The 27,176-nt window shown below is 45.1% G+C and overlaps 1 protein-coding gene and 1 long non-coding RNA gene across 3 annotated transcripts in view; one reads left to right on the forward strand and one right to left on the reverse strand.

Annotated features, from left to right (window-relative positions):
- The window catches only part of GLRA1 (glycine receptor alpha 1), a 45,184-nt gene extending 42,694 nt beyond the window's left edge, over positions 1–2,490 (reverse strand). The window contains exon 1 of one of the 2 annotated variants that reach the window (XM_038150001.1): positions 2,148–2,490. In XM_038150001.1, the coding sequence (XP_038005929.1) occupies positions 2,148–2,203 (56 nt within the window). In that variant the 5' untranslated portion in view covers positions 2,204–2,490. The remainder of the gene's footprint in view (positions 1–2,147) is intronic. The other variant, XM_038150002.1, reaches the window with a different exon arrangement.
- A 936-nt stretch (positions 2,491–3,426) lies between these two features.
- LOC119706381 overlaps positions 3,427–27,176 on the forward strand; it is a 142,046-nt gene continuing 118,296 nt past the window's right edge. Inside the window, exon 1 of the long non-coding RNA XR_005258519.1 lies at positions 3,427–3,784. This is a non-coding gene — a long non-coding RNA (uncharacterized LOC119706381). The remainder of the gene's footprint in view (positions 3,785–27,176) is intronic.

Consider the following 27,176-nt stretch of genomic DNA (forward strand, 5'->3'; position numbering starts at 1 on the left):
TGCACTTTGTAATTTAAAGCAATGCATACTTCTCTTATGGATTATTGGATTATCAGCTTTGGGTTTGTTAAACATCATGTATGAATGAGTGCAGGAGTAATTGGCACACATAATTTATGAATGACTGGTAATTAATAAACTTCTCTTACTGAAACTGAAATAGCAAAGCTATTCCTGGACTAGAAAGGCTGGTAGATTTTTGGCCTGTGATAAATTGAACACATAACACAAAGTGGGAGAGAAAAAAAGAAAAACATTGCATAGAGTCAGTTCTGAGCAGGAATTACTGATTAGTTTTTGTTTGGTTGGTTGGTTTTTGAAATGTATTTAAAACATTATTGCAGTATATAAACCAATTTGATTTCATCCTTTCCCTGTAGTTGAGTTAAAGCATTTTCAAATATTCTTAAATGTTGATTTTGAGGAAATTAAAGTTCCAGAAATACTTTTTGGATGCAATATGATGTAATACCACATATGTCTGTGTATAATCTATAACATTACGAACCTTTGCATTAGAATCTGAAGTGACTGGTTTACCAGGGGTTTGAATTGCCCATGACTGTGACGGATGTGCTGGGAACCTGTCAGTGCTCACACGTGTGGTGTGATGGAGTGCAAGTGTGAGCAGGATCTGCAGGACGAGCGTGCACCAATTTCACTGCGAGTGTGCACCAATTTCACTGTTCTGCCACTTCAGAGGTTTCAGTACCAGGGACATAGCAAATGCAAGCCTGGAAATACTATTTTTTTTCCAGTTATGTGATTTTCCTTTTGATTTCTGGTGTTTGTGTTCTTTAGTCTTGTTTGTTTTGTTTGTTTTTTAACCCACTGCTTCCCCACTGTTGAACTAAGAGTTTATTGCACATCCATTTGCTTCCTGTCAGCCCATCCCACTGTGTAGTGCAGGGCTGCAATACACTTGTGACTAGGATGAGAAAGAATGGCTCTGAAGCGTTGGCTATTGGGCACTGCTTCTCAGAGATTGGTGATATTAGTTATTTCTAGAACTCTTGTTTTACCTAACATAAAAACATTTACTGCTTTGAGTTCATGAGACAATCTTGCTGTCTCTGAATTTCTGTGGAATTACAGGAACAAGTGGGGATGTTCCGTTTTTTATACGAAGAAAGACTTTTGTGTTCAAAAGGAAAGAGAATACTAGCTCAAAGTCTGGCCAGTATTGGCAGGTCTGCTGCTGTGATTCATAAAATGATAAGTATTATGCCACTGATTTTATGCAAGTATTGTCTGTGTTTTCACATTAAACTACAAGATGAGACTTTGGCAAAACACAGAAGTAAGAGCCATGCAACTGAATGGAAGGCTGAGACTGGTGAGCAAGTTCAGGTCATGAAACAGGTTTGTTGTTTGTTTTTTTTTTCCCCTCCAATTGCCTGTATCTGGTGTCTCTCACTTGCTATAGCAGGCTGCCTTTTTCATTGAAATATAGAAGCTTCTACCATCCAATTTTTTTTTTTTTGTCCATTTAATAAAAGCACTGCAAGGATAGATGGACAAGAAGCAATTCTTTAAGACTGAAGCTGTTCCTTCTAGCTTAGCCTTAATGAGAAACTGAACACATCTAAACCAGAGTCAAAATACAGCTGGGGGATAATAGGCATAACGGGAAAAAGCTCCCCCCCGCCCCCTTTGGCTTTCATTTAGATTCTGCAAAGACAGAAAATTCAAAACAGCACAAAAGAGAAAAAAAAAAGTTGGGAAGAAAGGAGATTATTCTTTGCTTTCGGTGATTTTAAACACAGCCAGTTAAGGATAGAGGGTGAGCCCTCAGAGGCAGGCAGTGGAAGCATCCCACGGAACTCACCTGCAATCTGAGGATGGGGAGGGGGCGAGGTGGGAATATTTACCCCGGCAAATTCAAGTGCAGCATTGCCAGCCGCCACTAGCTGTCACTTTGCAAGCAGCCGGGCTCGGTGTTTTCAGCACTGCGGTTAGCGAGATTGCGGTGCTAATTAACCGGAGTAACTCCCCGAGCCGCCGAACGTCCCGAGCCCGGGGCTGGGCAAGAGCGAGCCGGGGGCACCGAGGGGCGGCAAAGGGCAGCTAGGGGCAGGGGCCGTGCCCGGGGGCTGTGCCCCGAGCTGGGCTGGGCACGGCGCTCCTCGCGTAAAGCCGAGCCTTACCTGAAGAAAACGATCGTCTCCCACACGTAGACTCCGAGCGCGTTGACGTTGCACATTTTTCCAGCTCTCGCTGTTGTTGTAGTTCTTTTTTTTTTTCTTTTTTTTTTTTTTTTTGTACTCCGTGAGGGGTGGGCCGGTGGGGTTGGCCAATAAAGTAACCCGGCACTTGGGGAGAAGCGGTGGGGAGAGCGGCACAGCCCCGCCGGCACGGGCGGGCGGGCTCAGCACCGCGGACAGCGGCGGGCGGGCTCAGCACCGCGGACAGCGGCGGGGCTCAGCCCGGTGCGTGCCCGCTCAGCACCGCGGACAGCGGCGGGGCTCAGCCCGGTGCGTGCCCGCTCAGCACCGCGGACAGCGGCGGGGCTCAGCCCGGTGCGTGCCCGCTCAGCACCGCGGACAGCGGCGGGCGGGCTCAGCACCGCGGACAGCGGCGGGGCTCAGCCCGGTGCGTGCCCGCTCAGCACCGCGGACAGCGGCGGGGCTCAGCCCGCTGCGTGCCCGCTCAGCACCGCGGACAGCGCCGCCGCCGCTCCCCGCTCGGCTCGGCCCTCCTCCGCCGGAGCCCCCGCCACCGCCGCTGCGGCGCCGCTCGGGGCCGGGGCTGCCCGCTCGGAAGCCTCCCTTCAGCGGGATGTCGCTCCGGACATCAGGCTGGCGACAGGGGCGGCCGCAGCGGGTGTAGGTTTGCCATCAGGGTGCTGGCGGTGAGGTGGGAGGTGGGGGGACGACGACCCTCAACAACCCAGGGTTTAATCTCCGCTGCTGGCCGGGGTGTCCTCCTAATTACATCCACAGGAATTTGTCAGTGTGGAGCCGTGCTGCAGTCCCGCTTGTGGCGCTTTCCTGCCCGCCCTTTGGCTGCTGTTGATTCCTGCTTCCTGGGCTGTTTTCCTCCCGAATAAGTTATTGCCGCTGTAGGGAAGGTGTCCCATCGCTCGGGGCTAGAGCGGAGGGGAGCGAAGGGGAAGTTTCTTGGGAAGCACTTCCATTGTGCTCGGAAAGAAAGTGGCTCAGTGTCCTCCTAATGCATCTCATCTCCCCTCTGCCCTGTCTCCCCTGCTAGGACTCGCCAGATCTTGGGAGTTTCTTGCTGCATTAATTTACTAAACTAAAAAAAAAAAAAAAAAAAAGACAGAAAAGAAGGGAAAAAAAGGAGGGGGAGGTGAAGAGAGGGAAGGCAGAGGGGAGGGGGTAACTCAGCCTCTCCACCATCCCAAGGCCCTCCTCTTAGCTGTGCTCATTGGTCTCGGGGCTGAAAAAACTACTCTAGGACGTGGTTGGATAAACGCGTGTTGTTCAGCAGAGGCCGTTAACCTTTAAAGCGCTGATACGTTTTGGTTTGTTTCAATTTTTTTACACCCGAATTGCTGTCTTTTTAAGAAGTCTCTGAAATCGTCTCCCTTGACAGGGCAAGCGAAACGTGCCTTAAATCTCCATCTCGTGGAAGATCTGCTTGGCTGGCAGCTGATATATGTTGCTGTTGGCTTTTAAGGAACATCTCTGTGTTGTGTTGCTTTTGTTGTTTAGCTTTATTATTTTTTTCCTTTTTCTCTTTGTTTGATTGGGTATTTTTGGTCTTTTGCATTTGGTTTTTCAAAGAGCTTTGGCAAACACCAGAGCCATCAAGGCCAGGGCAGGTAAGGAGCATTCAGGATTTTCTGATCACAGCTCCAGCTGTGCTCGAAGGGTGCTGAGCTGGTGGTCGGGGCGGGGAGGATTGGGCTCCTTGGTCACTTTGTCAGCGTCACTCTGCTCGACTTCTCTTCAACTTCTGAGAATTGAAAAACTTAGCTCTCCTAAATACTCCAGGATTAATTTCCTTTTCTTCTCTATTGTCCCACTGTATCGGGATTATTCTTCTTTAAGTTCTGTTTGGTTTACTTGTCCTGTGCTTTGCAAAACTCCCCACGGCAAAGATTTGCTTTTAACCCCTGTTTAGTTGTCATTAATCTGTTCAAGGACTTTTTCTATCCCACGTTGAAGGGTGGAGGATAACTGCTTTCTCCACCACTATTGTAGCCCCTCCAGGCTGGGAAATAACTATGTTTTTCTTCTCCTTTTGAGTTGCATCTCAAAGGACCTTACTGCCATACTAGAATTCACCTGATTTTTTGGATCTTCTGATTTTTTTTTGTTTTGGTTTGGTTTTGTTTTGTTTTAAAGCAGTGTGTTTATGTAGTGAAGCAGACAGAAATATCCTTTGGGTCACCATTCAAAAGAAAAAAAAGACCTGCTTGGCTTCTAGCCACTGGTACAGTGGGAATTTAATCGGATTTACTCCAGCTCCTGGGTCTCAGTGTCTGGATAGATTAATAACAGGCTCTGATTTCACCTCATGGAGATTCCTGGGGACGTGATTCCATGCAGCATTCCCTGCCTGCTGCTTGCTGGCTCCTCACTGTCCCTTCTCTCCTGACATTTGTCCCCACACGGATGAGCCTCTGTCGCTGTGCTTTTCCAGCCCCCTGTGTGCTGGCAGACCAGAGGAGGAGCTGCAGACCGAGGGTGTTAGCAGGACTCACACAGCAGAAAAAAAATGGTCTTTCCCTGTTTTTTGTTCTGTTTTAACTGGGAAGCAGTACAAATAGCTGGAAGCAGAATCATCTCTTGGCATCTGAGGGTTAATTGTAGAGGCTGTCAGCCTTCTTGTTCCCTCAGAAATGGAAATGGGCTCAGTAGGAGATAGGAATCTCTCATGTGGTATTTCCCTTGCTTGCAAGGTCTGATCTTTATACCAAAGGACTCTGGGCTTGTCTCCTCTTGTCCCCACTTGCTGTCCTTGCACTCTTTTGGGCCAGGGGAGCACTGGGGCTGTGCTTAAGATCAAAAAAGCAGATAAATCTGTATTTATATAGGATAAGGAGTCTTCTTGGTTGTTACTATCAAAGAGTCTCAAAACTGCTTTTCCCAGGGAAAGAGCTTCTCTGCTTTGCTGTCATCTCTCCTGGCGGTGATGATGACCAGGGAGCCCAAGGACTCTTTAGCTGATATTCAAATATTTCTTCCTAGTGGAGACAAACTGGAACATTATTTGCTTTGACATTTGGAGAAATGGAGGAAAAAACAGGTTGCAACAGAGATTTGGAGCATGTCTAGGCACTGAGGTAATTTAGACCAGGGAGTAAAAAATAAATGTGAATTTAGGTATATAAGTTTTGCATGTCTTCTCAGGATGATACCAAAGGTACCCACATATTCTGCTTTACCTTTTTGTCTGTGATGCACTATGTCACTCTTAACTGCTTGCCTTGGTACAGTGCCCTGTACTGTGCTAGGTGAACATGTCAGGCCTTGGCCAGGATGATTTCAGATCCTTGGAATTCACATCCTCTGATTTAACCCTGGGGATTCCAGAAACAGCCTGACTGACCCCATCTGTACTTTCTGTGTCTTCTTCCTGTAGTTCCTGATGTTCTTTCATCTGTAGATATCTCTGATGAAGTTTCCCACAGTTGTTCTGTACATTGCCAGATATTTAGATTTTCTTCTGTTCTCCAATAAGTTAAGGGCAGATAAAAGGGAAATAGGCCTGGAGATTGAATAATGTCTGCAATCAATTTTATCACTGTTACTTTAAGTCACCCTTGTAATCAGGTACTTCTCTCCCTGGGTCTGTCCTGGCTCCCTCTTAGACCAGGTTTTAGCTTTCTTCTTGGTTTTGCTGCAGTGGTTTGTGATTTATTTTTGTAGGGGAAAGGTTCACTTGCCAGGTCTGCTGCTTTTCAAGCAGAGTCCAAATGGTTTTGAAAGGCATTAGTCTTTCTCAGGTGACACTTGCACAAATTACAGAGTTGAAGATAACTTATCATTATGTCAAACGAGGCTTTTAAAATTAGAATTACCTGCTGCGTGTTCATCTTGTTCTTGTTTTTAGTTTCAAAGTAGATGAGTCTTGTAAAACTCGCTTGTAGGTGAAATTGTCTGGGAAGATTCTTTGTCATCTTCTCTCTGGGCTGTGAGTGATGGATTCTCTTCAATATAAGACACCACAAAGATAATGGTTTTAATTTGTTTTTCAGCACTGAACTAAAGCCTGGGGACATCTGCTGGGAAGGGTGTGCATGAGAACTGGTAAAAGCCAGGGAATATCAGTTTTTCCTTTCTGTGGCTCCTCCCTGATCCTTTCTCTTTGAACAATGCATGTGGAATTCTTCTCTGTGAAGAAAATTATTCTTCCTGGTAGGCTGTGGCTTCATTTTGGTTTTGATAGTTGATAGAATTGCTTAAAGACAAGGAGAGCACAGAAGGCCTTGGAAATCACTCTGTAATGAGGTGATCATGCACTCTATGCTGAGAATTAACCTAAAGATTCATTCACAACTGCAAGTTGATTTCATTCCTGATCTGTTTGCCATCTCTGGATTTTATAGCAGGTAGAGTCATTTTAGTTTTTTCTTTTTAGAATTCAAAATCTGATAATGAATTCATCCTGGTGATAAACTCCTTCCAGCTGACCATGCAGTGCCTTCCTTCCCCAGATAAATGACAGGATTTTTGGTGAAGAGGTGGCCAGCCTAGCAGTAAAGTACACTCAGCATTACCTTGGGAATACGAAATCCATTATTGTCAGTTTGTTCTTTGGAGAATGGCTAATGAGGAAACAGTGCCCCAAGAACTTGGATTCTGCTTCCCAAGAGATTCAAATTGCTACAGCAGCACTAGTTGCCTTTTTGACACTGAGCAAATGAAAAACAAATTTTAAATTAGAGTTAAGTTCACAGAATTTTACAAGGTTCTATAAAGTAATTTCCTATTCAGCTAATTTCCATGTCGAGTAAGCTATTTCTATGCAAGATGGTTCAAGTAAATACAGTTTTCTTAGAAACTTGAGAACCTGGAATTATTTTTTTTTTCAAGAAAGTAATTGCTGGTAAAATAACACCATAAAGTGTTTCTGCAGTAATTTATAAATTATAAAGTGCAGAAAAAGATTCTTTACTTAAAAGACATGCAGATGAAATAATTAACTAGAACTAATGTAAAAGTCCATTTTCCAGTACTTTTGGAAGTATCCATCATCTAAAAATATTTTTAGAATTGAATGCTGATGAAAGTTTGATAAATTCTCTTTTGCTATGCATTGGCTCTTTGGAAAACAACCACTGGTGTCTTGTATGGGAAATTCAGCAGCCCAAGACTGGAAGGCTACAAGGGATGGAGGTGAGGGGTCTGTGGTGTAGGTGATTGATATTTTGGACTGAAATTTAGAACAAATATCCCTCTTTGACCTCCTATTACCCCATGTGTTTTTAAATTACAAGTCTAACTATATTTGAAGTTCAGCCCTACAACTTCCTCTGCAGACAGAGCAGTTCCCTGGATTGTCCTTGACCTTCCCACTCCTGGGCACTTTATTTCTTGACAAGTAGAGTAGGAACTGATTTCTCATCATGGGAAACATGGGCCCCACGAGCCTGGTGACATCCAACCTGTGATCACAGGCTCTGGAAGGGCAGTGGAGCCCTGGGCTGGCATGACTTCATGACACACTAAAAGTTTGCAGGAGGCCAAGCCAAGATCTCACTTTGTGCAACATGATTTGAATGTTTGTCCTCTCATGTCCAGGTTAAGGCAGTAATCCCTGAGGAAGAGGAAATAAAAAAGAATGGATGGTTGTTTCCCCCTAGGAGTGCTGAGTTATTAATACATTTCCATGTCTCATATGTCACAAAATGACACTTGAGCTGTGAGTAGTCTTGCTGAGTATCACAGGCCTGTCATGGTTACAATTTATGTAGTGTCTTGCAGTAAGAAAGCAGCAAGGACCTCGTAGCCCTACAAAAATCACACTGCTAGAATTACAGTGCAATCCTAAAAGAAATTACACTCCCACCAGCTTCTTTCAGGATTTGGGTTAATTGTTCCTGACTTGTACAGAACAATTACCAGGTGATGCTCAAAAATCCAGAAGTACTATTTCTTTCAGAAATCTTGACCAATAAAACTTTTTTTGGTTATATTACTGCGTGAATGAAAAGAAGCCAAAGCTACTTCTATAGCCAGTTTTGTAAGAACTTCTTTGGTGTTGAGCATCCTGCAGTTGTTGGAAATATTCTCTTACCTTTTAGTGTTGTGAAGCCCATTGCTCCTGCCTTAGCTGCCCTCAAGTGCTGTGGGAAATTGAACTTTTCTACCCTTTATCTTGCTTTTAAATTAAAGAAACTCTCTATTTACTTTGTTGTGAGCAGGCACCAGGTTTTGCAGAGGTATGGAAGGATTCAGGGCAGACCTAGAGTTATTCACATTGCCCTCTTCATTCCTGTTGTCTTGGAATAAAAACAAGCAAAACAATAATCACTCAATTAAAAAACCCCACACCTCTCAAAAAAAAAAAAAAAAAAAAAAAAGCCCCAAACCAAAAAGATATAAGAGGGTAAAGAGGGAAATAAATGGAAACAAATACACTGAACACTTTCAATGCTTCACTTGTCTTGTGAATGAGAGTGTGTGTGGGAAACACCAATAGTGGAACCCTTTAGAGGAAAAGTTTGAGTGCAAATGACAGACTTGGAAAGGAAATTGAGAAACAACTAGTGATGCCGAAGTGGCCCCTCAGTGTCCAAATGCTTGGATACAGGAGCATCCTCTTACATGCCCCAATTCACTCACACGACCAAGCAGCAAAATTTATCTTCTGAAGTGAAAGAAATAATCTGCATTTTAAAATTATTATTATTGTTTTTTTAAGCTTTTGGCAAGAGAAATATTTGCATGTCAGACATCTAAGGGATAAAAAGAATCCTTGTAGGATCCCTCCTCTTTTAAACATTGCAAAGGGGTTGATCCTCCATCCATTTTAATGAAGCCTTTTGGCTTTGAGGGAGAAGTATGGAGCTGCTCTGTTCAGGATCTCAGTTGCTGCAAGTGCTGATGACAGGCTGGGATTCACATTGCATTAGCAAAAGAAAGGGCTTTACACCCATCAGAGGTGCCTCCAGCCTTGACAGCACTGCTGAGGTGTCACTAGCAGCAGGGACTTCCCTCTGGTAGAGTGGGATTCTTCCTTCAGTGTCACAGTCCTCTTGACCTGTCCCACTTGGTTATTTTACCCACGTGGGAGTGGCAGTTTTGCTGTTCCACTGCCATCCAAAGCAATCCTGCCATCCCTCGTGGGTCAAGCAGGGATTTTGAGAGGTCATTAGGCAAAGGATTTATTACCCAGCTTTATTTTATTTTATTCAATCCCTTAAAACCGTGGCCCTGTGGACTTGTAGAAATTTCCTTGAGCATCACTTGTGACTTGTTTGGTGTCACAAAAGCCTCCTGTTTCTGCCCCTGTGTTCCAGGCAGAGAGGGCTGATGTAGGGCTGGGTTAGTAAGGACACCTCTGCACCAGATTTACTGGTAACTGTTTCTGGAAGTGCCAGAGAGAGGTGAAAGGTGCCATTTGAAAATCTCACATGGGCTGGGTGAGTGGAGATGCTTACCTCACCTAAAATCCTTGCCTCAGGTGTGCTATCTGTGCCTCAGGTGAAAGACAGAGAACAGAGAATTTACCACATTTGCTAAGTTGCTGGTTATTGCCTTGGGCTAGGTATTTCTTTGCAGCTTGCTGAGCTAAACCCTGTGACAAGTACAAGGCCTTTTTTGTGCTCTCCCTCAGCTCAGTGTTCGCCCAGGGCTTGGACAAAATTCCCCTCCTGCCACCCCCAGGGGGGCTGCGAAGTTTGTTCAGTGAGCTCTGATTCCAACATTTGGTCTGATACAACTGATTATTCACCAGCTGGAGAAGGGGATTAGCATGGGCCACTCCTTGGGCTCAGCAAAGGGAATTTGGCAGCTCTCAACACTGATTTATCCTCTGCCAAATATGACTGGAGGGAATGCTCGTCTGTGGTCAAGCTCTGCTTGATCATAGCAGGTGATACAGCTCCTCCTCTAAATGACTGCCACCATTAACAAATGGAATTCCTTGATTTTCCTAAGATACTAATGAATAACTTCCTCTTGCACAGTGAGTGTTCCTACAGGTGCACGTTGGAGAACCTCAGGTCACAATTCTTTTTGCCCTAACTGCAAGATTGCTTTTACTGCCAGAATCAAAGCTCTCTTCCCTCTTCAGAATACTAAAATCACGATGGGTTCTACTGACTCTCCAGGCAGACAGCTTCTGTGTCTACAGTCCAGACACAAAACCAAAGGGCTACTGCTTGCAAGTTTTGCAGCATTGCTCTGTTGCTGCCTTTACATGCTCTGTGCTGGAAAGTCCAACATTGCAAAGCTTTTGCAAGTCCTTGCAAGCATCAGTGTCCTGTATTTATTGAAAGAAATGAGTGCAAAAAACTCAGGATGTAAAGAGAATAGATTTTTTTTGGTAAAAATACAATAGCTCTGATTTTTTTCCCCAAGCATCAAAACAATTATTTGTAGTAAAAAAAAATGAGAGTGTTACCATGAATTTTTCCTTTGGACAAATCAGAGAAAAGAAACTCCAGGCTGTTCATAATGTTGCACCACACTGGCGTTTTTGTCTTCTATAGCTTTCCCTTCCCATGAAAATAGTTCTCTGCCAAGGCAATTGAACTGAACAGAAGTGATTTATGTAGTCTGTGCAAAGAGAAAAGGCTTTGTTAGATTTCAGGGAAGACATGGAAACACCAGGGGTGTGAAACAGCTTGGCTGAGAGATGGGAATCACAATGCTCTCATTAAATCTCCAGCCTATGGCCAGGCTGGCCTCACTTTGCATTTGCTGCCTGATTACCGAGTCCGTGGAGCTGCTGTCTGGAAACAAAAAGCAGTAAATCAAAGCAATGGGCAGCTTTCAGAGGGCACTGGAGGAGCTTGTGATGCCATGTTTTCCTTTGGCTGGTTGTCTGAAGGCAGCAGACACCAAAACCTGTCCCTGCACATTTCTGCTTGCACATGGAAGTGCAAATGTACCTCAGCCTTTTAACTCTTTGTGTCACGTCATCATGGTCTAGGAGAGACTTTCATAGAAACAGATCTTCCATTCTCCTCCCAGATGACTTATCCATGGGAAAAGCAGTCCCTTCACTGGAAGGGAATTTTGTTTGCCTTTGTGGGCTGTGATTTGGAGAGAAAAGGAGGAAGTAGCCTTGGTTTGAAGCAGTTTAATTTGATATTAGGCAGAACTTTGGAGATAATCACCTGACTCCTGTGTGGACAAAACCACTGGAGATATTTCTGATATTGCACTCCTTGTACTCATAATATTTTAAGTGGAAAAACTCTCACAAAAGATCTAGGGCTTGGTTACTGAAATAAATTTTGGGGAGCTTTATTGCATAGGCATGAGCTATTCTGAGGTACTTCTCTTGGTTTTTGAGAGGTGGCTGAATTTTCTGTGCAGGAATCACCAAAATATTATTACATATACACACACACACACATATTTTTGTACCTCCAAACTATTCTCTGGAGAATCAAAGGGAAAGTGCCTCCAAATCTGAGCTGTGCCACATGTCCTGCTTCAAGGATATTCATATTCATTCCTAGGAATATCAGAGAACTTCCAAAGTCTTTCTCCCACATAAAAGTGATGACTGCCTCTTTAGAAAAACTTTGTGTTTCCTGGACTATTTAACAGGAAAATAATCCTTTTCTAAAGTCTGTGAATTGAAGCTCTGTCCAAAGTACTGAATTCCTCTGGGCAATTCTTTGGATAAGGACCTGACATTGAGGTTTGAAGCATTTCAGGGCTTCCAGAGGTGAACTGCCAGGGTGCTTACTTTATCCACATTCAAATAGTCTCCAGATCCTGGAGCTGGGCCACTTTTCATTTAGCTGATGTTCCTCAAAAACCCGGGGAAGCCTGGAAAGGTCTCTTACAAGTCTCAGCATTCCAAAAAGCTCCAAGATCTTGGATATGAGAACTTGCAGACTGTGTTGATTACACTTGGGGTAGTCTTTGCTCTCCCAAGGATGTGCTCGAAGAGTTGTCCAACTGCAGGGGAGAAGGAAGTTCTGAGAACTTCTATGAACTTGTGGGAACTGAGGCTTTCCAGGCCCCACAGCTTGGCTGCAGTTGGGCAGGTCTCACTGGGAAGTGTAAGAGAGACATCTCCCAGCCCCCTGGACCTACCCTTCACTCGGAATCACTGGAAACAGGTTAGTGCCTGCATAAATTACACACAAGATGCTTTTTTAACATTGATAAAACACTATTTTTTCCTCAAAAAGTCTGCACTCTTTTGGTGGAAGGCTGAGGAGGACTCCAGTATGAAATTGCCATAACAGAAGGTGGGCAAAGTTCTAAATGGAACGGGGATTACCATGGACTTTGGGCAGTCTGACACTGCTCCTGGCACTGGCTGATGTGATGTATTTACTGTCTAATAAATTCCAGTTAGCATTGCACCAGCTATCCACAGAGGGTGTGCCTATACTCCTGGATAAAACCTGGGACCTCTGGGACCTTGTCTGTTAAAGTTTGTTGGCCCAATAAACTGGCTCACGTGGCAGCGCTGGATGCTAGAAATCAATACAGCTGCTCTTGCCTTGTCCTAGCACAGGAAGGGAAAGCTCCAGGGACTGATTAAGTTCTCTTTGCTGAAAAAGCTCCTGCATCCTGAAACATTTTAAATAAATGCCACGCGTCTACAGGTAGTTCTGCATTTAATTCAGGTTTTATAAGAGGCTTGCTGTACACTAAACAAATGCAACTTGATTATAAATAGCTTACTCACTGTAAACACACATCTTATTTAATAGATTGTACATCTCATTATGCTACTGTTTCTTAATTAGTACGGCGAGCTGTCACAGTGAATTGTCATTGGCCAGGCTTTCTTGCTGCTGTTGAGACTAAATTCAGTTATCCATTTACCACCACAGCCCCAGAAACAGGCATTTACTTATGAAATGTTTTAATAAGCCAGATAACATTCGTGCTCCTCTTCGCTTGGCTTGACAGGCTCAAAGATGTTTTACTTGCTGTCCAAAGCCCTCAGTGGCATCCGCTGGCCACAGTGTCCCATGGGGCTGGGGCTCTGGGGAGGAAGACTCTCTGGGAAAGGCATGAGAGGTGTGGGTGTGGAGTGAATTTGACAGATTGCCAAATTTGTAGGTTGTCGCAATACGACACGAAAAGATGACACGGACACTGCTGCTCTCCAGGTGAACAAAAAAGAGGGACCTTTATTTTCTGACTCCAACATTTATAGTTTTCCAAAAGTGACAGTGGATTGGAGGGTGACAGTGCCACCTCTCCAATGACACTGGACAGACCAAGAGTCCATCAATTCTCTCCTCCTCCATGAAAGAATGCAAAACATAAGTTGTTTACAGAACTGTGTGTGAGAAAGTTCGTTACAAGAATGCAAACATCAGAAGGCTTAGCAAAGTCTTAGAAAATCAGGGTGACAGTAGGTGCCCAGAGATTTTGAACACCTCTTCCTCTCTTGGACTTTTGTCCATGAGGAGTCAGAGTGAGGGCTTGGAGAAGTTTGGCTGTGCTGGTGGCTGGGTTTGCGTGTGGGGCTGTGAGTGTGGTGCTTCTGCCAGCCCTGGTGATGGTGAGTGCAAGTGACACATGTCTGATGAGTCAGGTCTGTCCCTATGTGCCCTCAAGGATTCAGGACTAAAATATCACTGGGGATCCATTTGGGAAGAGAACTGGAGCTGCCTCAGGGCCAGCATGTGTGTTTCTTTGCTGTTCCAAGCACCAAACTGGAAGGGCCATGCGATTGGGAATGTGCCAACACCTCACACTTGCATGTCTGTGTAAGTCTACGTGTCTATGTCTATTTTACGTGCCTGTGTTTATCACTGAGCAACAAAAATCCCCTTTCCCCAAAGAAATGGAGAGGCTGTTGGTTTATGCTGCCCTGTAAATGATTTAGGTGAAACTTTGTGCACATGACTTGTGTGGTTACCAATTACCATTCCCAGAGGAGGAGCAGAAGGAGGGAGAAAAAGGGAACTTGGTATGATGGGAGTTAATAATCAGTTTAATTCACAATCTCCAGCTCTTCAAAGGAGTTGCTAATAAGTGTTTGTCTTCTCTTTCCCTCCCACTTCTTTCCCCTTAGGAGCCTGGTGAGAGACATAGACAGCACTGATCAGAGAAGGCAAATTGTAAAGGAGGGAAGAAATCCCCAGTGGAAACTCTTTAATCTGCCTCTGGAAAGGCCAATTTGTGTTAATAGGACAAAACTGTAACGTTTAATATTAATTATAGGGACTGGGGGAGGAGCACATGAAGGATGGAGGCAGAGAATAGACTGGAGGGAAGGAGAGATCCCCTTGCAAGAGCTTTTTGCTTTACCAGGAAACAGAGCAGCCAGATGAACTCAGTTTTTTCTATCAGTGAAGGAAGGTTTATCTGCAGCAAACACCAATTGGATTCTGCTCCCAGCAAAGAAGTTCCAGGTGTTGCAGACAGACCCTGCTCCTCTGTGTGCCCCAAAGCACTCGTTGGACGTTGCTGAGCTCAGGCAATGAGGAAAATGAGGAAAAGTGTGTGGAGTGGATTTCGGTGCACAGAAATCCCTCCTCACCTGGGCTCTGGAGTACCTAAACCTGGCCAAGGAAAGGGACCTTCCCCTCCCTGAGGAGTCCACCTCCAAAATTTGTAACTGGGTGTTGTGGGTAGAGAGCAAAGGAGGAGGAATGTCCTGAGGGCAGCAGTGACTTGCCTTGCACGCCTGAATTAATGCAGCCCTATCAGTGTCAGCTCCTGCTTCTGCTGCTCCTCTGAGCTCTGCATTTGGCACCCATTCCTTCCCTCCAAAGTGTGATAAAAAGATGATAGGAGATTTAATTTCCAGAAAGGGACACCCAGGCAGGCAGCAGGATGCCAGCTGTTGGTTAGATTAATGTGAGAAGTTTTCTTATCAGATGTTTGGAGGCTCTGTTGCGGATAAGCAATGTCTCTTCAAAAATAAAAATACGTATAAATGCCCCCTTGCTGATGAAGCATCTTGGTGATGTTCCATTACAAGCAGGATGAACATGAGCTGGATTTCATCTGACCTTTAAATTACCTCCATTTTATCAGTTCAATTTCATCAGCAGCTCCTTTGAGAATGAGCCCCTACTTGGAATTAATAGATTCCTTCAATGCAGAAAGCTGACACGGGCCTGTGAATAGCCCAGGCAGAGAGTGCTGTTCCAGAAGAGATCACATCTGGAGAGAGGAGCACTCTGACACATGGGAAGGTGCTTGGCAGGGCTGTCTCTGCCTTGATAAGGCCGTGCTCCTTATAGGAGAAAGTTCATCACAAACGGTGACAGTGGCATAAAATCCTCATTCCATCTCCTCTCATCTGCCAGAGCTGTGGGGGCAGGAGACAGGTTATCTCCTTAGCATCCAAGAATAAAAGTAAAGAACTTCTGTAGTTCTGGAGATAGAAATCAAATTACTAGGTGCATGAAGGGGTTGGATCTGGGGATTGTTAGGGAATGATACTGGATTTTTTTGTTTTCTGTGGTGCCGAGTGCTGGCTGACTTTTGTTTCACCTTCCCAAGGCTGACTTTAGCAGCAAAAGCCACCAGCCAGGGGCAGCTCTTGCAGTGAAGTGGTTTTCTGGAGGGTGTTTTGGGCCTCCATCCCTCTCACATCTTGGTCTGCCCCTTGCTGGCACCACTTATGGGACAGAAAGAGACCTCAGAAAACACCCGGGCGTTGCCACTCCCCTCACGGAGGTGTTCATACCCAAACCACCTCAGTAAACAGAGTTTAAATCTCACAGGCAGATGTGTCCAGGGGGTGAAATGATGCAGAGAAGCTCAGAAGGCTCAAACCTGCTTTCCTGGCCCCAGGGGAGCTGGGGGTCATTCTGTGTTTGTGGTGGTGCTGAACTTCAGCAGTTTGCTGAGGGACAGCTCCCAGCATGATACAAAAAGGGTGTGAGAGGCAGGCATGGGTTTCCAGCAGAAAGTTCCTTCATATTTAGCTGAATTCTTCTCCTGAGTGACCTTTTGGGGTGTGATTAATCCCTGGGCTTTGCATGCACAGATGGGTTCTGTTGTCTAGACTGTGCTTTGTCATATCAGTTCCTGGCAGTCTCAGTTACGTACAAGTTAAATGGTTTTGGGTTTTTTTTATAGTTTTCATTTTTTTTTCATAGTGCTATTAGAAAACTCCAGAGTGAATCATGGTCATAATATCATGTATTGTCTTCCACAGCCATTTTTAGGTTGATCCATATATTTATATTGCAGGATGTCACCTCTGACTGAACCTCCCTCCTTGCATCACCTTTAGGGCTGCTTCAAACAAAGATACTCCTGCATTTGGTGAGGAAGATGGAGTTTTATAATGGAGAAATAGCCTGTTGATAGTAGTTAATCTCTTTGTTTAAAGAAAAAAGACCCATTTCATCTTCTAATTTAATGATAAATTGCAGTGATTCATCAGGGAAGGAGGGTTTATTAATAGAGAGGATAATAAATGGGCTGCAGAGAGATATGAGAAAATAGTTTTGTCAAGGGACCTGGGGGGGGAAATGCAGAGCTTGAAATCAGAACTGGAATCTTCAGAATCATTGGTACCTCTCTGTACCCCTCACATCAAATCAAGGACCTTCTCTCCTTGTGTCAGACTTGCAGCTTTAGGTTAAATTCAGACTGTAAATGATCCAAGAGCAGAAACACCTACAGACCTGTGGCATCTCTCCAGATCCAGAAGAGGCATGAAAAGACTCTAGGAATGTTCTCAGTTGAGGGGAACTGGAACTGTCTATGAATTTGGGTTGAACTTAGGGAATTGTTTCTGACAAGACTTCCAAATGTAAGATGAAAAATACAAAATACTTTTACTTTTTTTTAAAATAGAAAATGGGTTTTGGAATTCCAGGGTCTGGTATTCACTTTGCAGAGATGGAGTAGGCAAAGCCACCCATTCAGTCATCTCCCTTCAGTACCATGAAATGGGATTCTTCTTAGGTTTGGGTTAATAGGAACTGAACTTTGACATCTGTCCCTGCAAATGTTGTTTAAATTTGCTGGGGACAAAAACTGGGGATGAGATTTTCTGAAAAGTCACTGACAAAATCCTTGTTAGGAAATGTTTGCTTAGGAGTGAAGATACAACTATTTTTTTCCTCCAGATAGAGGGGAAAGTAAAGCTGCATTTCCCTTTCCTAGCAGGGCTTTTATTGAACAAGGACAGGCAGAAGCTGTTGATCTGTTGAGAACATCTACCCCTTCCTGTCCTTTGCTTTTCCCAGGGGAGACTGAGGTAGAATATATTTCCTGTAGGGCACTTCAGAGGTTCCATTAGGACACATAAATGAGATGCTTTAAAGTGTTGTTTTGGTGAAAAAAAAAGAAAAAAAAAAAGAAAAAAAAAAGAGTGACATTTTGATCAGATTTTTGGTGGATTTTTTCCCCATTTGGGCCAGAAGCTAAACTGTTTCCACACCCCAGCAGTTCTGCTTCTGACCAGGCAGGCAGGAACAGCCCAGCATTATGAAATGGGTGATCCTCCTGATGCTCGTTAACAAACAGTTATTAATCGTGCTTGCTTTGTGCCTCCTTTGAAAGAGGAAAAAGGTTGGGAGGTGCAATACTCAGCTTCTCTTTGCCTTGGAGGAGAGGAGAATGTGGGTCAGGGAGAGGCATCACCTGCTGTGGCAGGGGATGGCTCCCGGTGTCAGTGGTGCTATTTCAGGAAACAGATTGGAAGAGGGGAGGGAGAGGGAAAATCTCTCTATTAACAAACTCATTAGTGCTGGGACAAGGCAGACCAAATTGCTCTCCAGAAAAGCACTGTCTAGCTGGATTTATTATTCTCTGTAATTAGGGCCAAAACAGGATGGAGTGTGGTACAAGCAGGGGCTGAGAGAGGAAATGTGGCCTGTTCAAAGCCAATTATTTGTAATTACTCAAGTCGAGATGTGACATTTACACCAAGGAGAGAATAAGATCACAATGGTATTTCCTCACATCAAGAGGCTGTGCTGTGCTTGCAGGCTGTCTGCAGACCAGGAACCCTGTGAGGGAGATGGTTTAAAGGGATTTGTGTGTGACAGATGAGAGGTGGGATGCCTGGACACATTTGTATGCTGATATTTAGGTTGCACCTGGGGAGGTGGATATTTGTCTTCCTTGGATTGCATGGACCCAGCAGCTCTGGGCACCATTCACAGGCTGGCAGAGGCCAGAGCTGGGCATCCTCAGAGAAAAAGAGCCTTGTGTGGAAGTGACCCCCAGCCTCGGCCACAGCTGCTGCTGGATCCCACAAGGCTTTCCAGGGAGGATTTTCTCTGCTGGATTTGAGTTCTTAGTGCCCTGCAGTAACTGCCCTGGTGCTGAGCAGCAAAGAGAGAGGCAGAGCCTCCCATGGCAGGGAACAGGAGCTCCAGCTTCATCTGCCCCAGCTGAGGAGCCCTGGCCGAGCTGCCAGCAAAGCTGTCCTTTGCAGAAACTGGTGCAGAAGGGAATAAAAAAGGGTTCCCCAGGGAAATCTGCCGCTTAGTGCCTGCCCAGGAGAGGCTCTGCAGGCGCTAGTTGCAGAAGCTTTTGTCTCTGCCTCTTCAAACACAGCAGCCTGAGGGGTTTCTTTGAAAGAGGCTTTTTGGTGTGCTTCTTTCAAGTGGCAGGAAATGTGTGCTTGAGCTGCAGGTGGTCAGCTCCAGTCGGAGCAGTGTGTTTGCAGGGGCTGGCAATTCTCAAACCCTCTGAGCAGAGAGGAAACATCAGAGAGATTTGAGGCTTCTCCGTGCCAGGATGTGGCCCGGACTTTGAAACAGCACAAACTCAAAATGCTTTCATCAAACAAGTGTAAGCATCTCTATGGAGATCCACAGCCGGCTTTAAAAGTGACCTTTTCATTTTTTTCAAAATATAAGTTATTGATCAGAGTCCAATCATCTTAAACCTCTAGTTTAAATCTTCCTGAGTTTAGCAGTGTATGCCTAAAATGTATTTAAGGCAAATATAATAAAAACTTAATCTGGTGTTGTTCCCCTACCCCTACGCCTCCCTCAGTGTGCAGTTGTACTCTTCATCTTGCAAATCTCACTCTGTCCTTCTGTGGAGGTTTCCAACCACCCCATCCAGGTTTGTTTCCAACAAGTTCAGATCTCCTCGGTGCCAGAGCAGCCACGGGCAGGGCAGTTTGAGAGCCCTGCCAGCTCTCTCTCAGCTGGTCTGAGATTGTTTTGAAACCCCCTGCAGAGCTCTGGTGCTTTCTGTTCCTTGGCTGATCCTAGAGAGGTTGTTCTGAGACAGAAAAAGGTCCAGCTATCAAATGCTGTCTCCAGCAGTATCAGAAGTGGGTGCTCGTGGCAGAGTTGGAGGAACAAGGCAAGGGTTTCCAGCAGTTTGCAGCTCAGCAGCTGCTTAAACCACACTTAATATCTTTGTCTTGATGGATGTTTTCTCCCCTGAACATCTCCAACTGCTTTCTGAATCCTGGTAAGTATTTGGCATCCTGAACCTCCTGTGGCAAGCAGTTCCATGGCTTAGCAAAGTGCTGTGTGAAGCTTCTCTTCTGGTCTGCTTTGAGCCTGCCACTTGCTACTCCATGGGAATTCACTTGGAGTGCAGTGAGAGGCAGTGAACAATTTCCCTTTTTACGTTGCTAAAATGGTAAATGTCATACTCCTGCTCAGCTCTCTTTTCTCTCTTTGCTCTGCTCAGTGCTTGGCTGCTCAGGTATTTCACAGGATGGTTTGGGTTGGAAGGAACCTTAGGGATCAGCCAGTTCCACCCCCCTGCCACAGGCAGGAATGCCACCCACAAGGTGATGTTTCCCTGATGGAATGTTTGGAGGGGGGAGGGATAACTTCTCACACTGATCTGCATAGTGGGAAGGGAATGTGTCTGTTCAGCAGGATGGAGAGCTCTCTCCTGACCCATTAAAGCTCAGCTTCCTGAGAACTGCCAGACACTCATTCCATCACTGATGACTGGAAGAGACCAAAGTTCTCATGCTGCTGTCTCTGGCACTGTGACCTCATTTGACACCATCACTAGAGCTTTGTGGTCCTTTATGGACCACAGAAATATCCGTAGGATGACTCAATTAGCTGTGTGTATTCCATCTGTACAGCTCCTGTTGCTGTCACAGCTGAATTCCTTCCACAGGACCTCCCAGCAGCACCCTCACAGTCCCCTCCAGCACTCACATCCCTCAGAGGAGCCTCATGGGCCTGGAGCAAATTTCTGCTGAAGAGAGTGATTGCCCAAAGCACTGCTTTAAATGGGCAATGTGTGTGTAACAGGGAAATGAACAGCTTATAAACCTTACTGCTCCTCCTAGTGAGGTTGCCTTCCTGGTCTCTCATCCACTACCCCATGGAGGTGAATTTGGAAGCACTTGCCCTGTCAGTTGAACCTTCACAGTGAATTGAAGCTTCTGTAGATTTGGCCTCTCAGCAGGAGTGGTAAGAAGTCAGTCTTTTACAGAAATTTACCTCACTGCAGCCTCCCCCTGATCTTATAGCTCTGAGGGGTTTCAGAGAGGAACAGGGGTTGGACATGGGAGAGAGGTTTGGTGGAATTCCCCAGGGAACTGCTGCACTCTCCTGTTTGAAGGGAAGGCACGCCTGTTCCACCATGCCTGATAGCCCATTCACAGCCTCTGAGTGCAGACAGAGGATTTGTGATGCTGTCTGCTCTGTGTTTTGTCCTTCATCCTCCAAGTGTTTGATTTCACAAGGAAGAGAGTCTCAGCAAGGGAGTCAAGAGAGCTCTTGGCTGGGTCTGTTATCCTGTTGCCTAGCTCCTCCTGCTATGGCTTGGCAGTGTATACATCCCTCAAAACTCTCAACCAGGGGTGTAGGCTGTTGACCTGACAGCTTCTCACTGCCATGTTCCCTTTTTGTCCACCACAAAAGAGTCCCCCCAGAGATTTGGTGCTGCCTCTGGCACTCTGCCACCCCTGGTTTCTCCTGTTGGCTTTCTTGCTCTGTCCCAGTTGCACATGTTCAAACCTGACTTTGCCTACATGCTCCTCCTTGCTCCTCCTTCCTCCTCCATCTGGAAAAAGGAGAGGTTATGTTTGAGCCTCCACCATTGGGTGGAAGGTGCAGTTCATGTGTAGCCTGCAGAAAAATCAACAACATGCAGTCCCATACTTTTTGCCCTCCTTTGAAGTATTTGAGTGTGTGAATTCTGAGACAACTCCTTCACCTTTCCCTGTCCTCCTGGCTGGTGCTGTTTCTCTGGATGTGTCCCTGCTGCAGCACAGTCAGCCTTAAATTAACTTGCTTGGATCTTTGGAGCTGTCAGGCACTCTGCAGCACTTTGGCTGCTGCATTCCCAGGGCTGCTCTGTGCCAGCCTGTGTGTTTTGGTGCCTTCCTAAGAGCCCACAGGCCTTGTGGCAGCTAGGGCTGTGTGACAAAGTCATGCAGGCATTATCTGAGTTCCCATGGCTCTACAAGCACAGGTTCTGGTAACAAAATGTGCTTCTCAGGCAGCACAAAGAGGTGTCCCATGTCCTCACAGAGTTCCCTTGCGCATGCTTGAAACTCTCTTCGTTGTTTTCAGTTTTGAATCCTCTGGTGTGTAGGACAGGAAAGGCTGTACCTGCAGGGTGGCACTTGGCAGGGATGAGTTTGTCATGCCCAAGGATACTTCTGTGGAACTGTCTCTGTGCTACCCAGGTGGTTCTGGGGCAGAGAAAATGCCATTCTTTGCACATCCCTGCTACTGCCAAGTTGGAGAGGTGGGCACCCTTCTGCCGTGCCTTGTTGGACTCTGGTGTTAGTCCAGCACCTTGGGCTGGCAGTTCAGTTCTCCTTTCTCAGAATGTCTCACAGCTCACAGATGTAAAAGCAAACCAAAGCTTTCTGTCTCTGCCTCTCAGCCACTTAACGTTGGAAGGACTTGATGGGAGCCTCTTTGTGTGTGGTGGAGCATCTTTGTGTCTGGGGACACCTGTGCCTCAGGGAGCTGCTGGGCTTGGCAGGGTGGATTGCTGCATCCTGGAGCTCACCTGGCACTCTGCAGCGGCACAGCTGCAGGGCCGGGTGCAGCACTAGCTCAGATGTCCCTCTGTGTGGTCCCAGGAGAATCCCACAGCTGCCTCCACCCTCTCTCTTTCTCTCCTCTCCAACCCTGATTTAACACAAAACTCCTTTTACTTCGAATCAGTTTCCTCTCTGAAGTCATGTCTCTCTGCAGCACTGAGCTGTTTCCAGATATGCTCTCAGAGTACAGTGAGGGGGAAGGGAGGCAAGTTTCTTATTGATAATAGCTATCTTTAACTCTACAAATAGCCCAGCCTCTGGGGATGGCCCTGAGCTGATGAAAGAATCGTTTATGTTGGTCCAGCTCCTGTGCAAAGCTTGAAAACTGACAGGAGAATAATGCAGAAAATGTCTTTCTCTAGGAAAGCACAGCATGACTCGGTGCTTTCTTATATTTCCTTCAGGGAAAACAGGGTTAAGAGCTGATTTATACAGAAAGAAGAGAAAGAAAAAAAAAACTCAGTGCAAAATAGCAAGGCTGAAACTCTCACATTATGAGATGGTTTCACAAACTAGAAGAGAAATTGGGTGCTGAACTTCAATAGAAATGAATGTTATCAGACTTTCATTTTTGTTCTTGCACCTACTGGGCCAAGCATCCAGAGAGGATATGTCACATAGCAAATGGGCTTGTCACCCTCTGGAAAACACAGGTTCTGTAGCTCAGGACAGGAATCCAGAAATGAGAGAGGGTGATCCAACACCAGGAGCTTTGCAGTGGCACAGGCAAGGCTGCCATGGGGTCACCGTGCAAAGGAATCAGAGACAGGGGGAAGACAGGAAATCTGCACTGATGATGTGATTGCGTGGAGGAGGAGAAGGTGGCTGAGTTCTATACATTTTGATTTTCTGTAGAATTAGATGTATCTTGTCTGCTTTGGCTGCTAGAGACAGGACCCTGAGCTAGAAACTTCTGCCAAATGCTGTGTCAGTTGTAATTTTCTAATCAAGTTCCTACTGCAGCCCATCAGAGACAGATAAACAGATTCTCTTCAGTCTCCATGTATGAGCCATCACTGTGTGCTTTGGGGCATTCACAGCTACAAAAGTTGGGGTTTTTTTGGGTGTATGGGGGGTGGCACTTGTGTACCTAATAAAAATATGAATAAAATGAGTGTGGAGGATTAAATCATGTTTGGTTCTTAACATTTGTAGAGGTATTTGGTTTTGTTTGTATTTTATTACACTTGTATGATTTTTTTAAACTTCAGCAAATGACCAAGATTATTAAAACCATGCCCTTAAATTTGACACAGTTTTCAAACTGTTCCTTTTGACTTGGTCTTGTGCTATCCATTATTCTTGGTGTTTCAGGGGTCATTTAAAGTTCATGGTATCATTTATGAATCTGAACTGGAAGAAATCCAGACGAAATTATGTCTGGTCTATTGTGAAGATGGTGAAAGAAATTACACATTTTTTGATGCCTTCATTCCAGCGATGCTCCTGAATCCATCTTTTTGTTTGTGCATTTGTGAGCTCTTTGGTGTCTGTGACTGTGTCTTTGGGGGGAAAAAAGGCATTTCTGTGCCTGCTTGTGGGCGCTGTTCTATAGCACAATATATTTGGGTGAGTCTCTCCTCTCACTCTGATTTTTGTGAAAGTTCTTTTCCTTTTTATCTTCCTTTTTTAAATTTTTTTTTCTTGAGAATTTAATTTCAAGCGTTACTTGCAGCACGCGTGCTAAAAGCTCCCTCCCCATTCTGTTGCAATGGGAACAGCCTCATTAATGAACTTATTCATAATCTCCAGCCAGACCTACCCAGGGAGATCTGTGGGCTCTGAGCTGACGTGTCTGTGGCTACCTCTGCCAAGTGGACATCTATTATTTTCTCACCTCAGCCACAGAAATGGCTCCCCTGACAGAGGCACTTTGCTCTACCACAATAGCCAGAGATTGCTGAATATTCATTATATCTGACTGCCCAAAGTGCTTTGCCAGCACATGGTATTGGAGCCAGGATGTTTTATTGCCTTCTTGCCTCTTGCTTTCCTGGGAGAATGTGGCGTGGCTGCTGTGGCAGCTCAGCTTCCTCATCTGAGCTCCTTCATTCCTGCTCTGCTTGGGGAAGGGGGAACAAAGGGGAAAAACTGATTCAGCCCAAGTGCTTTAGTTCCATGAAAGTGAAATTTGCAGCCCTATTATTCTGCTGGAAGATTGATTAAAGAAGACAAGCCTTTGAACTTTGTTTCAAACAAGAGGCAGTTGTAATAACTGTAATTTTCTGCTTTATATTTCCCCGTGTGAGGGAGGGAGGAGCTCCATTTACCTCTCTGTCACGGTGGAAATAAGGGATGTAGATACCCTGCATTCAAACAGAGTGGCCACAGATGCTCTTTGTACCTCTCAAAATCCCATATGGCCATTTTGTGTTGCTTACTGAGACTTAAACCAGGCTCAGATTCCTTTGTGGGCCTCCAGCCCCTGTAAGGGTGAGCAGCAGAAAGGACCAGGCCACCGTGAGGCAGGGTCGTGGGCTGTGATCTCCATCTTCCAGCTGGAGTGAATCTCACTTCCCTGGGATTTCCCAGCCTGTCTTGTTTGCTGCTGGGGTGCAAACACCCAAATGGTCATAGAAGACAGCCTGCAGGTCCAGCCACGCCAGGATTGTCTTTGACCAGCAGCAAACAATGAAAATAAAGTGTATGGAAGGGAATATAGACATAGCTAACTTTCATCTGCTCTGTAGGAGCAAATGAAAATCCTTGTGGTCAAAGAGCTGTGTACTCCTCAGGCTTATGCAAATGCACAAAATTCCACTTTTGACAAAAATCCTCTTTTATTCACTGTCATTGTAAGAAAAGGGCAAAAAATGAAATGCACCTTTGATCATTATGTAATTACTTGAGGATTTATCTTCATGGTTGTAGGAGATGACTTTAAAAAGCAGTTTTTCGTTAATTCCCTCCTCCCGATGTTTTGAGTCACTTAAGTTTAATCCTTCCCTCTGTCTGACTGGCTTCAAACCTGCTTTAATTGTTTCACAGAACATTTCCCTGACAGTAAAGTTGTAGGCAGGGGTTTGTGTGTGTGCATGAAGGCAGAACTCCTGCTTCAGTAGTTGTACTTTATGTGTAATTCGATATTCAGCAAGGGAAAGAGCAGCTCCTCACCCCAATGTCCTGCACGTTCTGAGCAGCCAAAATGCCACATCTGGCGGGCAAGAGCCCTGGGGGATTGTGGCTTATTTGGTGGCTTGAGAGGCCTCCAGAAATGTAGATTCAAATTGTAAATTGAAATGTAAATTCTACCATTAGGTAGAAGGGGGAATTGAATCCCAGTGCAGCACAGGGATTCACAGGAAAGAAAGCATTGCTGCTGTTGTCTGATGTTTGTGGGTTTCAGTGCCTACCTAAAGGATGTGGCTCAAATCACTGATAACCTGCTAAGCCATGCCTAACTGTTGTGTTAGTTCTTGTCTTTCATTAATTCTTTTTAAATTAAATGGCTCATCCAATGAATTTAGTGCTTGCAGAGATGCTGAGCAGTATTTAACTCTGTGCATTTCTTAGGGCTCTGCTGCATTGACCCAGACTTTTTTCACTGATTGCATAAAGAGATTTCTAGTTTTCCTTCTGCAGGTGATGTTTTCTCTCCTCTAAAGGAATTTGGTTATCAAAAACCAGGGAATGGAATGATGAATATGCGTTATATCTTGGATACTCTGCAGAGATCCCTTTAAACAAGGTTTTATGTGCAAGGAGTACAGGCAGGAAGATGTACATGAAAAATAGTGTCTGTGATGGCAGTGATGTGGAACTATTCTGTTTGATACCAGTTTAGTTTGAGGGTCTGTATTCAAACTCTCCTGACATTACTGTTGTAAGTTAATTCAGAATAATTATGCCGCAATTTACTCTCTGTAGATCCTACAGTCAAATCTTTTCACATTGATGTCACCTAGTTCTCAGCTCAGTAGATGTGCCTTCACTGCTGGAAATGAAATCATCTGGGTTTAAAAGACATTTTCTCTATACTTAAAAAACCTGTTAGGCAGTTTTAATACCAAATCCGTTCCAGCTATAGAGGCAGAATGGAATAAACTATCTGTGTGTCTGGCTACAGGCATCAGAAAATCCACTTAAAGAACTGGATTTTCTCGTTTCTTATTCAATGTTTGCCTTCACTATATCCAGCCACACTTTGCAAAATAATAGGTTCATGTACTCCTTTTGCCAACAATATTAATATTTCAACACTACATAGCTGAACCAGACTTCTTTGTTTGTTTCAGTATTAATTCTTTTTGTGCAAGTAAATTCTGCCCTTAGCTTTGTGGGCTCTGTGGAGAGCCTGCATTTTGATTTGGTTTGGGGTTCAGCTGAGCTGGTCAGCACAGGGGATTTATGGTTTTGCTTTCCAATTGTAACACATCACAAACACACCCTGGTTTACAAGCAAGCTGCAGATTTGTCAAATGGACAGCACGACAGATCTCCTGAACTTGGGTGGAGGAATCATAACTGGGAAAGACATTGTCAATGTCTTCTTACAAATTTGCATGCTATTTACATATCCATGCTGATGAAAAAAAATACACTAAATTTTGTAGTAAGTTTCCTTCCCTTGTCTAGAGCTCAACTGGGCATTTTGCTGTGCAGTCTTGAGGTGCGTGGAGGTGCTGAGTAGCTCTTTCAATAACCTTTGGTGTCGTGAAACTTTCTTAGGAGATCTCAAAGCGGCTCTTAGAGCAGCTGAAAGTTCATGCTGAACCCCACAGGCACACACAAAGCAGGGCTGTGCAAGGGCTGTCTCAGGGCCAGATAATTCTCTTTCTTTGGCACCTGTTAAACATCATTTTCGCCATTCTGCTTGCTTTATCCTTGCTTATTGTACTGGCAACCTCTGAGCTCCATGCCTGAATTTTCTCAGCTTAGTGGTGTTCCCCTTCCCTCCCAATAATTTCAGCTGGATCTGATGGTTCTGCAGCCTTGTCCTTGCCAGGTCTCTGGCACTCAGGCGCATCAAGCCCAGCCCCTGTGACAGACTGATGGGACTGACGGCTCAAAGTGGGGCAGCAGCCCTGGAAAACAGCTCAGGAAATTGAGGAGTCCTGCCTCACTCAAAGATGTGAGCGAGGTGCAGTTAGAGGAGGCGTGGGCAGATAAAACAAACTCTGCCTGTCAGCCATCCGTGGGGGCAC

Source organism: Motacilla alba, chromosome 13 (genome assembly GCF_015832195.1).
Source record: "Motacilla alba alba isolate MOTALB_02 chromosome 13, Motacilla_alba_V1.0_pri, whole genome shotgun sequence".
Lineage (NCBI taxonomy): Eukaryota > Metazoa > Chordata > Aves > Passeriformes > Motacillidae > Motacilla > Motacilla alba.